Source organism: Prionailurus viverrinus, chromosome X (assembly GCF_022837055.1).
Source record: "Prionailurus viverrinus isolate Anna chromosome X, UM_Priviv_1.0, whole genome shotgun sequence".
NCBI lineage: Eukaryota > Metazoa > Chordata > Mammalia > Carnivora > Felidae > Prionailurus > Prionailurus viverrinus.
Window position 1 is genome coordinate 14,449,989 of NC_062579.1, and position 13,703 is coordinate 14,463,691.

The 13,703-nt window shown below is 34.3% G+C and overlaps 1 protein-coding gene across 4 annotated transcripts in view; it reads left to right on the forward strand.

The window, feature by feature from the left end:
* CNKSR2 (connector enhancer of kinase suppressor of Ras 2) overlaps positions 1-13,703 on the forward strand; it is a 293,610-nt gene that overhangs the window by 98,377 nt on the left and 181,530 nt on the right. For all 4 annotated transcript variants that reach the window (XM_047845020.1, XM_047845018.1, XM_047845021.1 and 1 more), the window contains exon 4: positions 317-404. In XM_047845020.1, the coding sequence (XP_047700976.1) occupies positions 317-404 (88 nt within the window). The remainder of the gene's footprint in view (positions 1-316; positions 405-13,703) is intronic.

Below are 13,703 nucleotides of genomic sequence, written 5' to 3' on the forward strand. Positions count from 1 at the left end.
AGTACTCCTTTATTTGGTGTTTTATTGTAGACGTAGTGTAGACGCCTTCTACATACCGAAGAACCAATAAATATTAAGAACTAAAAAAAGAAATTTGATAGAAAGCGAACATTATGTTTCTTGAATTTAATTCTGTTCTAAGCCATTTCCTGAATCTTTTTTCTTAAATATGCCCTGAATATTGTTTTTCACTACGTAAACTTCAGAACAACTCATTTCCTATTATTCAAGACCTTAACTTTAGGCATTGCATTTTAGGACTTTTCAAAATCTGTTCCTATTATTCACTATTTTTTTTTTCCTTTTCCCTTTATAGGTCACCATTTGCTGCTGTCACAGACTATTCAGTTACAAGGAATAATGTCATACAGCTCTGCTTGGAATTAACAACAATTGTGCAACAGGTATTAGCTGGCAACATTTCCTTCTCTTAATTTATTATCTATTTCATATTCAAACAATGAATAGTATTCCTTTTTACCAAGAGTTTGTAAGATACTGGTTTGGGAGTTTCTACTTAAAGACAAATGGTTCTAAATAAACCAAATATGTGGTTTGGGAAATTATTCATATATCCCAATAAACAAGCATTTTATTTACCAGAAGATGTAAAAATGTAAAAGTATACTGAACTTCCAGAGAAATCATTATAAGATCATAAGTCTGGTAATCTCACATTTTAGTGGGGAGGACTGTACTGCCTTTCACAAAATTAAATTAAATTAAATCATTTAGATAACAGTCTAAGACTTGCTCTAAGACACTGTTCTTTATTAGTACAATTATTAGTTTCATTTATATATTGCACATATGAAAAAAATACTCATAATAGCTTTTAACAGTGATCCCTTTATGTGACCTGATTTTATTTTTACTTTGAATATTATCCAAACCAGGGATCCCCAAATCAAATGCCTTCAGGAGTACCTCCACTAATATAAATCAAGCCAGGCATGACATATGGAGAAATCATAGAGTGATGAATTGACTAGTACATATTTTATAAAATTTAATTAAATCTAATAATGAAACACATCTGAGAAGTCTGAAACCTACAGCCACCATGCTGTGTAAGCCCTGATGGCAGCCTCTTGCTGACGCTGCTTTCTTGGGTGCTGGTATTTGTTAACCTATCCAGTGTTTCAGAAAGAAAGCAGACAATAAAATAAGATGATACAGGAGATTTGGGGGAAAACTGATGATTTAATTTTTTATTCTACTCCCTGTCTTTTATTACCAGGGATAATTATAGGAAGGAGGGTAACTTTGTGACTTTTAATTGTGGAACACATCAGACATTCATCAATGTTATATCATGGCAATGGTAAAGTCAACAACTGTTTGTTACTCAGAGACATGCATGGAGAGAGTGAACATTTTTTATGAGCTTTGAGATACCCTAACAGTCTCACTGCATGTCTTTATATTTGATATCAGTAAATGTAATTTCTGAATTTACAAGGTCTCAACTGGATGATGGGGAGAAGAGTGGCGTTTTAGGACAAGACTCAGCAAACATTTTGTAGAAGATAGATACTAAGTATTTAAGGTTTTATAGGCTGTGTAGTGTAGGCAATAAGGGCCTTTTGAAACTACTCAACTCTGCTGTTTTAGTGCAAAAGCAGCGTTAGACAATGTGTAAATGAATGGGTGTGGCTATGTGCCTATAAAACTTGTTTTGCAAAAAAAAAAAAAAAGCTGCAGATTGAATTTGCCCCTTGGGCCATCTTTTGCTGACAAGCAAACGTTCAAGGGCATTGTTAGTCCAGTGTGGTCTGCGGACCAGCATTATTATGATCCCAGGGGTAAAAAAGCAATAATGTAACCTATGGGTTATTATTCTTACCCATGACATTTTTTTAAAATGTATTTTTTAAAACTCGATTTCTTTTAAAGGCATTAAACTTAACCAAAGATTTGAGATATGGACAACAGTGTATTAGTTTCTTTCTTTTACTATGAGAGAGAAATTCTCTCTGATTTAGAGATGCATATTACACAGTATTTTTATAGTACTCTTCATACCTTTTAAAAATTTTTTTTTTCAACGTTTATTTATTTTTGGGACAGAGAGACAGAGCATGAACGGGGGAGGGGCAGAGAGAGAGGGAGACACAGAATCGGAAACAGGCTCCAGGCTCTGAGCTATCAGCCCAGAGCCTGATGCGGGGCTCGAACTCACGGACCGCGAGATCGTGACCTGGCTGAAGTCAGACGCTTAACCGACTGCGCCACCCAGGCGCCCCCATACCTTTTAATATAGATAGTGCTCATTAGCAATCTGTATTAAACAATCATAATAATATAAGAATTATTAACTGCTACATGAGAAGATCTGTGATAACTGTATTATGTGTGTTATTTAAGCTTTTTATTTATACATGAGACCCAAAACAATGAACAGATGGTGAAGTTGAATGTGAGAATTAAAAGTTTATTTTTCAAGTTTTTATACATGAGAAACTCCTATTGTCAATTCTATGAGAATGCCATCCATCTGATATCATCTTGCCAAGTAACTTCATTTCCAAGCATAATTATGACACAAAGTGGGAATTTTTCAGTTCTTGTGTCTCCTCCAAACATCTGGACCTGGATAGCCTATTTAAAAGTTTACTTTTGAGTAATTGGCTGACTCTCTGTTGCCTTAAAAACGAAGACTGCAAATCTAAATGGCAATTATGATGTTTTCTTGAAAATCTTGAAGAAGAGTACTGAGGTGTATTCATTTTCCCTTAATTAATGCATAATGTTTTCTCACATCAAAAAGGGATCAACAAAGTGATCTTGAAAAAAATTACCTTTAAGTGTACAGTGAGATCATATATGGAGAGTTTTCTATGTTTAGAACTCACAGGTTCCAAAACATACCTTTGTCATTCTAACCTTCAGATGTTACATTGAGAAGAATGGCTGAAATGATTTTCAGTGAATTAAGATTTCCTGTAGAGAAATTGTCCAGTGGTGGAAGTGCGATTTCTGTCAGATATGACTAACTCCCACCTATTCTGCTATTTTTAAGAACATACCATCTAAATAACAAGTGATTCAGCTTTTGTTCCAGAATGTATGAATACCTGCTATTGACAACTACTTCATAACAAACATATGCCATTCTGATATTACCCTCAAAGGCTTATTTGTGCTGTCAACGCAACCTTTAACAGATGTACTATGTGGCTCAACATTCTCCTTAGGAATTTACTTTAAGACACTAATGGGTTTAAGTTTTGCTGTTTATAGCTCAGGAAACATGGTAGAGTATAGAGACATGCTTTCAGAAGTTGAACTTGATGTACATTCTGTCTTGCCCAAATACAGAATTATTGAAAACACTCCAAATAACTGAAATATTCCAAATATACTCAGATGTAGAAGGACCTTCTGTACTTTCCACCCACTGTACACTCTGGTTTAAAGAGGATGCCTTGCCGTTCTTAGGACATTTTGTTCTAACATTACCTGTTTCTATTTTTTAAAGTTCAGTAGCTCTTTTGCCACAGTTCCTTCTACCTCACTCTCATTTTCCTATCACATGTCCTGTTCCACTCATCACCTTTAAGATGCTTCTGAACAAAAACCTCTATACATAGGTAGTTGGTTCTTGCCTTGCCCACTCCTTCCCAACTTGTACCTGACCAGATTACTTAATTCATCTACTTTAACTACATCCTTTCTGTTGTATCTTAAGGGAAATGTTAAGATACTAATTTCTCTTCATAAAATACATCTTCCTGACATCCTGATGTAATTTACTTATAAGTATAGAATCGATCACTTTCAGACTAGTCATCCCAAAGCCCAGCTTTAATTTTGTCACTTTTAGCAATTTTCCTCTAGTTTCCAAATTGATTACAAACTCCTTTCTTTGGAATTCAAGGGCATTCCAAGTATGGTCCTACCATAATTTCAGTTTTACCTTCCAGTACTACCATATATCTTAATTGTAGTCTACTTCATGTGGATGACTTACTGTTAATAAAATAGATTTTGTGTCTCATCTTTTTATGGTGTGTGGTCTCCTCAGAACATGTCCTATATATCTTTCTCTCAGCCTGGTAAAATCATGTTCTATTCTTTCAGGCCTCTAGGAAGTGCCTCATTCATGAAACTTTCACTATATCCCACAGCTCTTTGTACTTTCTTCCTACTTGACCATTTTTATTTAATGTAGCTATTGATATGGTTGGAATCGTAACTGCCACCTTGCTGTTTGTCTTCTATGTTTACCATATGTTCTTTATTCTTTTTCTTTTTTGTATATGTTTTCATTAATTATTTTTTATGATTCCATTTTGTCCTGTTTGATGACTCATTAGCTATAATTCTTTGTTGTATGTTGTGTGTGTGTGTGTATATACATGCAATGGAATATTGCTAAGCCATAAAAAAAGAATGAAATCTTGCCATTTGCAACAAATGGATGGATCTACAGGGTATAATGCTAAGTGAAATAAATCAGTCAGAGAAAGACAAATACCGTATGATTTCACTCATATGTGAAATTTAAGAAACAAAATTAACAACAAAAAAAGGGAGACAAACACTCTTAAACAGAGAACAAACTGGTGGTTAGCAGAGGGGAGGTGATTGGCAGGGGGAGGGGAGGATGGGTGAAATAGATAATGGGGATTAGAAGTACACTTAGCATGAAAAGAACTGAGTAACATATAGAATTGGTCAATCACTGTATTGTACACCTGAAAATAATGTAATGCATTAAAAAATAAAAATAAACTTAAAAAATATTTTTAAAAAAGAACCCAGAGATATCTAAAGATACCCATCACTTTACATCTTAGTTTATTCACTGAGTTAAAATAAGAGTATTGATCCTCATAACTACTTTCCAAGGTAGAATGAAAGCGAACAAGACTTCTGAAACACTATGCAAATATAGAATGCTAACAAAAAATATCTTTTGAGGAAACAGTTACAAGCATGATATATTAGTGTTTGTAAATCATCTCTTAAAATAATCTATTATTTTTCTACTGTTAGGTGATGTCGTATCTTTGGTACCAAGTTTTTCTGGGCTCTAGTCTGTTACTACCTTTCATAGCAATAGGAATGAGGTTGATAAAATAATGAAATAAAATAGCTAAGTTGATAATGAAACTATAAGTGGTTTTATTTCATTTCGACTCTACTTTTCTGTATTTTCCAAATTTTCTAAAATGAATTCAAGTTGTCAGAAGAAAAAAAAATGTTATGTAAAGTAATACTGCTTTGTTTGATAAAAGAGCACAACATAGACAAATACTTACATTTTAAATGACATAGCTTACAGTCAGTGTCCATCTAATGGTCTCATTCAGCCATTGTATACACACTAATCACTGCATTCACTTGGAATTGTATGCGGTATCTGAAGATAGGTATTAAACTTAAGCTACCAGTAAAAGAGGCCAATTTAAATAAGCAAAGTGTAGATTTAAAAAATATATATATATCTAGGGCATGCACTTATTGCTAGGCTTTCAAGAAATCTCATCTGAACAGTTATGATGATAGTTATGCTTTGAAATATGCTGTACTTCAAATTATTTTTCACTCAACTTTAATTATTTTTATTCCCATTGCAACAAGAGGAGATGATCAATATCTAAAAATAAACTGTCACAAATAGCTTTTTTCCCTTCTTAACACAAAGGGGGTGGTACTATGAAGTAAGTGGAAAGTGCTTCTTGGTATTGGCTACTTATATTTAAAGCGGTACTAACATTAGAGGTGAAAAAAATATAAATTTCTTTTAGCAAGCTCTATTTGGAGTGATTTATTTAATCCTTTATATCTATTTTACTTATTTACAGTTGTGATGGGGTTAGATAGTTATATTTGAAGTCTTTTTAAAGAGATCCCTCCCCCAGTACTTTCCTTTCCACATAAGATTGGTTATCATACCACATTTGAGAAAATGGGGAAAATAGTTTAAAATCTTAAATAGAAAGAATTCTCAAAGAACTGAAGCCTCATTTAGAGCACTGTCAGCAGAAAAATGAGGCAGGTACCCACACACTTCATGCCAGTACTGAAATAATTGCCATGATGCCTGCTCTAATGGGTTGCAGCTTGACCTAAAATTATTCTACTATAACGGTTTTTTATTTTCTACCTCAAACACAAAAATGATTAGATTGTCACTAGTAAAGTGACACAAAAGTATCAGTTTGCAAAGTGAAGCTTTGGTGGAATTCAGAATACTTGGGAAAAGAGACAGAGGATAGGGATAGTGACTATTGGAAGAATTGATAATTAGGCCCATCGCTTCATGAGCATTTCACCTTGGAAAAACCATGTACATTTACTTGTGCCATCTATAAACAGAAATAATTCTATTGTGAGTATCAAATTAGATGTGTTAAAAATTGTTCAAAAATGTGAAGTGCAAAACAAAAGTAATATTTATAAAATTGGTAAGAAATACAGACTTGATAAAAGGAATTTGTTTTAAAAAATGAATATACACAGATATTTTTTCTCATTTTAGTGTTCATTTTCTTCAGCTGCAGTGAAATTCAGTGAAATCTGAATTATATGCTGAGAGAAAATTTTCAACATGATGTGAAACATTTTAGATCAGATTTTGAAATGATAATATACCAGAGTGAAAACTTCCTTTTAAAATTCAAGTTCCAGTAATATACTTTTACCTGAAATGTCTCCTCTAAATTGTATATATTAAAATGTCTTGCTGTTTTCTTATGGGCTTACTCATTTCTTAGCCTTTTTAGATCCATTTTCCCTGTCCTTAGATATCACTGGTTTTTTTTATAGTATTTGAAATGTTACTTTAGCTTACCATTCCCAGCTGAAAGTTGGGTAAAAAAGAGAAAAGATTAGTAGTCTTTCACATGAGATTGTTTAAATTAACTTTTGAAAAGAAATGCAGAGTAGAAGGAAATTTTAGAAAAAGTTCTTAAAACATCCTATTTTAAGTATGTAATTGTTACCTACTGCTTAGTCCACACTTTCCTTCCCCACCCTCTAAAATTTGAAGAAATGTCATGTACTGTTCAAAAAATCTTAACTGAGAGAATCATCACCAAGAACTGAAAGTTTATTTAGATATTGAAAGAGTTTATTGAAAGAGATATTGAAAGAGATTATGATCTTTGCTTCCATTCATTCCACTGATGCTGTATGCCATAAATATAAACGTTTGTATGTAGTATATGCTGCAGTATATTTTTCTACATTTTTTAAAGTAATATCTTCTTCATAGAAAAATTTGGAGTAATGAAAAGAAAAGCATTGCTTTTAATCCTTCCATCCAAAGAAAATCCTGTTATTTTCCCTTTTTATTTCAGCCTGTTTTCATGTATATACACCTATATATTTTGAATATAGTTTTTTTCATTTAGTATTATTCCAGAATTTTTTTTATTTTACTGCATTGTCCATATTAGGACTTTAAAAAAAATCCAGTATAATTAACATACAGCATTACGTTATTTTCAGGTGTACAATGCAGTGATTGACCAATTCTATACGTTACTCAGTTCTTTTCATGCTGAGTGTACTTCTAATCCCCATTATCTATTTCACTCATCCTTCCCTCCCCCTGCCAATCACCTCCCCTCTGGTAACCACCAGTTTGCTCTCTATTTAAGAGTGTTTGTCTCTCTTTTTTTTGTTGTTGTTAATTTTGTTTCTTAAATTTCACATATGAGTGAAATCATACGGTATTTGTCTTTCTCTGATTTATTTCACTTAGCATTATACCCTGTAGATCCATCCATGTTGTTGCAAATGGCAAGATTTATTCTTTTTTATGGCTTAGCAATATTCCATTGCATGTACACACACACACACACACACACACACACACACACACACACCACCTCCTTATGCATTCATCTATCAGTGGATACTTGGGTTGCTTCCATATCTTGGCTATTGTAAATAAGCTGAAATAAACATAGGGGACATAGGGGCACATATATCTTTTTGAATTCATGTTTTTGTATTCCTTAGAACTTTGTTTTTTAAAAAAGTTTATAACATGACAGTATTCATTAATTTTTAAAAATACAGAAAACCATAAAGAAAAGTGATTCGACATTTCTATACATGATTAAATGAGCTCCATAGTAAGTCTAGTTGGTATCTGTCACCGTGCAAAGTTGTTACAATATTATTGACTGTATTTCCTATGCTATACACTATATCCCCATGACTTACTGATTTTATAACTGGAAGTTTGTACTTCATAATCCACTTCACTTATTTTGCTTGTGTTCCCAACTTTTCCCTGCTCTGGTAACCAACAGTTTGTTTCCTATATCTGTGAGTCTGTTTCTGTTTTGTTTGTTTGCTTCTGTTTTTAGTTTTTATTTTAAGTTTATTTATTTATTTTGAGAGAGAGAGAGAGAGCATATGCGTGTGTGAGAGGGGCACAGAGAGGGAGAGACAGAATCCCAAATAGTCTTGGTGCTGTCAGTGTATAGCTCAGTGCAGGACTTGAACCCATGAACCATGAGATCATGACCCTAGCTGATACCAAGTCGGACACTCAACTGACTGAGCCACCCAGACACCCCTGTTTGTTTGCTTTTTTAGATTCTACGTATAAGAGAAATCATACAGTATTTATCTTTTTCTCTCTGACTTATGTCACTTAACATAATGCCCTCTAGGTCTCTCCATGTTGTTGCAAATGGCAAGATTTCATTCTTTATTATGGCTGAATAATATTTCATTGTATAGATACAAAATCCTTATCCACTCATCCATCAATAGACACTTAGTTTGCTTCCTTATCTTAGCTATTGTAAATAATGCTACAGTGAACATAGGGATACATATATCTCTTTGAATCAGTGTTACCATTTTCTTGGGATAAATACCCAGAAGTGGAATTGCTGGATCATATGGTAGTTCTATTTTTAATTTTTTGAGGAACCTCCATAGAGTTTTCCATAGTGGCTGTACCAATTTACATTCCTACCAAAAGTGTATGAGTGTTCCCTTTTCTTCACATCCTCACCAATACTTGTTACTTTTTGTATTCTCAGTAATAGCCAAATTGACCAGTGTTATTTTATTTTTAAATCTTTATTGAAGAAAATGGAAAAAAAATATTCTTCAAAGATCAATTTTGAAAGTGTTTATTTTTTAATGTTTATTTATCTTGAGAGAGAGAGAGAGAGAGAGCGCTAGGGAGAGGCAGAGAGATAGGGAGAGAGAATACCAAGCAGGCTCCATAGTGTCAGTGCAGAGCCCAATGCAGGGCTCAGTCTCAGGAATTGTGAATCATGACCTGAACCAAAATCAAGAGTCAGATGCTTAACCAACTGAGCCAACCAGGTGCCCTGAAACTGTTTTGTTTTTTTTTTTTTTTTTGATGGACAATTCCCTCTAAATTATGTATGTTTGTTTTCTAATCATTTTTCTTACCTGTATACTATTTTATTTTTTTAATGTTCATTTATTTTGAGAGAGAGTACACACATGCAAGCAGGTAGGAGCAGAAAGAGAGGGAAAGAGAGAGTCCCAAGTAGGCTCTGCTCAGCATGGAGCCCAACGCAGGGCTCATTCTCACAAACCTGAGATCATGAACTGAGCCAAAATCAAGAGTTGGATGCTTACCCAACTGACCTACCCAGGCACCCATCCGTTATACTTTTTTCAATACAAATCAATAAAAATAAATTATTTATGAAGTATTTTCTAAATATACATTTTTAAATAAAAATTTTCATAAGATTGTCTCTCTCTCCCTCTGCTCCTCTCCCCTGCTCATGCTCTCTTTCTCTCAAAAAAAAAAAACGTATTAATAAGCATATTTTTTTAATATTTACTTTGGGGAGAATGCAAGTAGGGGAGGGGTGGAGAGCGGGGTACAGAGGCTCCAAAACAGGCTCTGCACTGACAGTCTGACAGCAGCAAGACCAGTGTGGGGTTTGAACTCACAAACCACAAGATCATGACCTGAGCCGAAGTTGGATGCTCAGCTGACTGAGCCACCCAGGTGCCCCTGTATAAATAAGCATATTTATATTGAGTGTATTGCCCTTTTTAAAATGTATTACTGCTGTTTAATCCAACCCGTTTTATCTTAATCAGGTTGTTATTTACTCAAGGTAAATGCTTGAGAGAAAAGAAGAGCTTTTCTAGGATTTATTGAATTGGTATTTGTGGTTTAAATTCTTAGACCATATTATCTGTGAATACTAAAAAATTAAAAATAAAGATTGCAGAATTTTGTAAAAATAAATATCCTAGAAGTGATTTTTTTTCTTTTGAGAGGTGGGGAGTGGGAAGGGTCAGAGAGATAGAGAGAATCTTAAGCAGGCTCCACGCCCAGCACAGAGCCTGACATGGGGCTCCAGCTCACAACTGTGAGATCATGACCTGAGCCGAAACCAAGAGTCAGACGCTTAACCAACTGAGCCACTCAAGCACCCCGATAGCCTAGAAGTGATTTTTAAAATTTCATTAAGGAAAGGTGCCTGGCTCAGTCAGTTAAGCATCTGACTCTTACAGCTCAGGTCATGATCTCAAGGTCTATGAGATTGAGCCCTGAATTAGGCTCTGTACTGGCAGTGCAGAGCCTGCTTGGGATTCTCTCTCCCCCCTCTCTCTCTGCCCCTCCTCCCTGTTCACTCTCTCTCTCTCTCTTTCAAAATAAATAAACATTTGGGGCGCCTGGGTGAGTCAGTTGAGCATCTGACTCTTGATTTCAGCTCAGGTCATGATCTCACACTCATGGGATCAAGCCCTGTGTCGGGTTCTGTGCTGAGAGTGCAGAGCCTGCTTGAGATTCTCTCTTCCCTCTCTACTCCTTCCCTGCTCATGTTTTTTCTCTCTCAAACTAAATAAATGAAAAATTAAAAAATAAACATTAAAAAATAATAAAATACAATTTCATTAAAGATTTTTTTAATGTTTATTTTTGAGAGAGAGCACGGGCAGGGGAGGGGCAGAGAGAGATGGGGACAGAGTATCTGAAGCAGGCTCTGAGCTGACAACAGCAAGCCCAATGCAGGGCTCAGACTCACGAACAGCAAAGTCATGACCTGAGCTGAAGTCGGACACTTAACCGACCGAGCCACCCAGGCTCCCTTCATTAAGTATTTACGCAAGGAAACGTGCCCTATAAGTTTTCTGACAATAGCTATTATATTTTGCTTCATTACATTTTATCTGTGTGAATGGTACATCCTTTACCTTCTTGGTGGACATTTTGTATCATTTACATTTTATGACAAAATAGGGTAGTGGGCTTTGATATAAAGTATATCTGAGTTCATCATCTTGGCTCTGCTTTTTGACAGGCTATATGAACTTGGACAAATTGCTTCACATCTCCGATACTCTTTATATGTAAAAGAGCATCACACCTTGTTGGATCATTTTAGGGTTGCAGTGAATTAGTAGAAGATCTAGCCCATAATCTGGCATTTAGTGGAAACTTAATAAATGGCCATTTTACTTACCCTATATGCAAAAGAGCCTTTGGAAACTCTTAGCTAGTTTTTGCTCTGCAGATACTTAAAGGAGTGTTGCCATGCTTACTTTTGGTATTGAGTAGCAGTGAAGGAAGACCTATTTCTAGAAGGAGTGCTTTTTTAAAAAGGACTTTGCTTTAATTTAGGATGTTCTTTAGATTTTAATGCAAATTGATTACTGTGCTTCATATTCTGGAAGATATTTTGACGTAAACTGGCACAAATTTTGATCACCTGTGAACCTGCCATCCCTGTCCTACACATTCAAATTACCTAGAGTTGAAAATGGAGAACTCAAAACATACAAAGGTAAAATGCCAGTGTGTAATACTCAGTCCTACAGAATGTGTGTTGTAGAAGGGATATTAAGATTCAGGTAGTAAATATATGTAAAGTTCTAAAGTGGGGGGTATAAATTACTGGGGTAGGCACTATATATATATTCTATGGTTCATATAGTCAGTATTAAAACCTATAAAAGCCCAACTAGGAGAGTCTCTCATTCATCTCAGACACAACTTTAAATAATATATTTGCTATATTAGGGTTAGTGTTTAAGCCTTCCTGAATGAGACATTCTAGGTGACCTGAAAATTGGACTGGGGCTTTTGAGATTAAAACTGGGACATTTCAGATCAAAAACCAGGACAGATTTTATATGTAAATTTTAAACAATATGTATTATATTACTTAGTACACTTGTTGATGGAAACATAAAAGGTGATTCTGTTTTATTTTGTGTTTAAACAGTGTATTTAATTCAGTGTAATTATACTTAATCCTTTGTTTGCTTTCGCTGTTTTAGTTGATCATGAAGAAGCAAAACTAGTGTTTTTTTTTTAAACTTCTATATATAATCCTAATACAGTGAATCAGAAGTTATAGCTAGAACTATTAGGCATAGTAGCCAGATAACTTGAGGACTTTTATTCTAAAGACAAATACAAAACTAAAAATATATAGAATTTGCAAAGCCGAGATTATATTATATATGTATGCCTGTATCTCTTAAAAGACCTAGAAGGTAGTCTGAAAACAAATATAAACACACACCGAAATCCTCATTCTTGATATAAAATATAAAATGTTTATTGGTAGCTGTAAATTTTCTGAAGGCTCAGAATGAAAAGGTAATTAAGAGTGATGAAATTACCACATGCTAAGACTTTAGCAAAGCACTATTTAGAACATTGGGACATAATCATTTATTATTCTTCCAGCTTTCTGACATTGGCCTGACTTATGAACAAAAACTTAAAATCTTATGTAAATTATATGAAAATTAATTCTGAAATTGACTCTTTTCAAAGCTTTATTTTTTTAAAACACCTAGACTATATTATGTGAGCATCCTGCCAAAACACTTTTAAAGATGTAGACCGTATCACTATCACCAATAACAGAAGACGAACTAGAGGTGTTGTGTACTAATCAAATTCTTTTATATGGCAAATAGCAGGCTACTATTTCTCAGACATCTTTTTTCTTCTGTGTATTATATTTTTAAAGTTTATTTATTCATTCTGAGAGAGAGTGCATGCATGGGAGGAGGGCCAGAGAGAGGGAATTCCAAGCAGACACCATGCTGTGCTGCTAGTGCAGAGCCCAGTGCAGGGCTCCAACCCACAAACCATGAGATCATGATCTGAGCAAAAATCAAGAATCAAATGCTTAACCCATTGAGCCCTCCTCACCCCACTAAATATCTCACTAGGCTTTCTGTTTCTTCACATTTAAACTTTCTGCACAAAGGATTATATTTTTAAATTTATGTAGTATTTTATACATATACAAAAGAATGCATGTCATAGATGTGTGTGTGTGTTTGTGTGTGTTATGAAGCATAACAATGAATACTCATGAATCTGTCATATAATAAATAGGACATTACCAATATTATTTTACTTACATTTGTGCTCCTCCCCAATCTCCTCATGCTGCCTCTTCTCAAAGTGTTTGGTTTTTCTCCTTAAAATAGTTTTATATACTTTTCTAAAACCCTTTTTAATTATACTTGTCTTTGAGTTTGTAAAAATGGTATCACTGTGCATAATACCTTTTTCACTTGATTTGTGTTTCTGAATTCATTCATGTTTTGCCCAGTTACTGTAGTTCATTCACTTTTACTTCATATAATACTTAATTGTGTCTATATACTCCAATATGTTTATCCCTTTTTGTGACCATGAATATTTGGACATATACCTACTTTTAAGTATATTACATAGGAGTGTAATTGCTGTGTTGTAC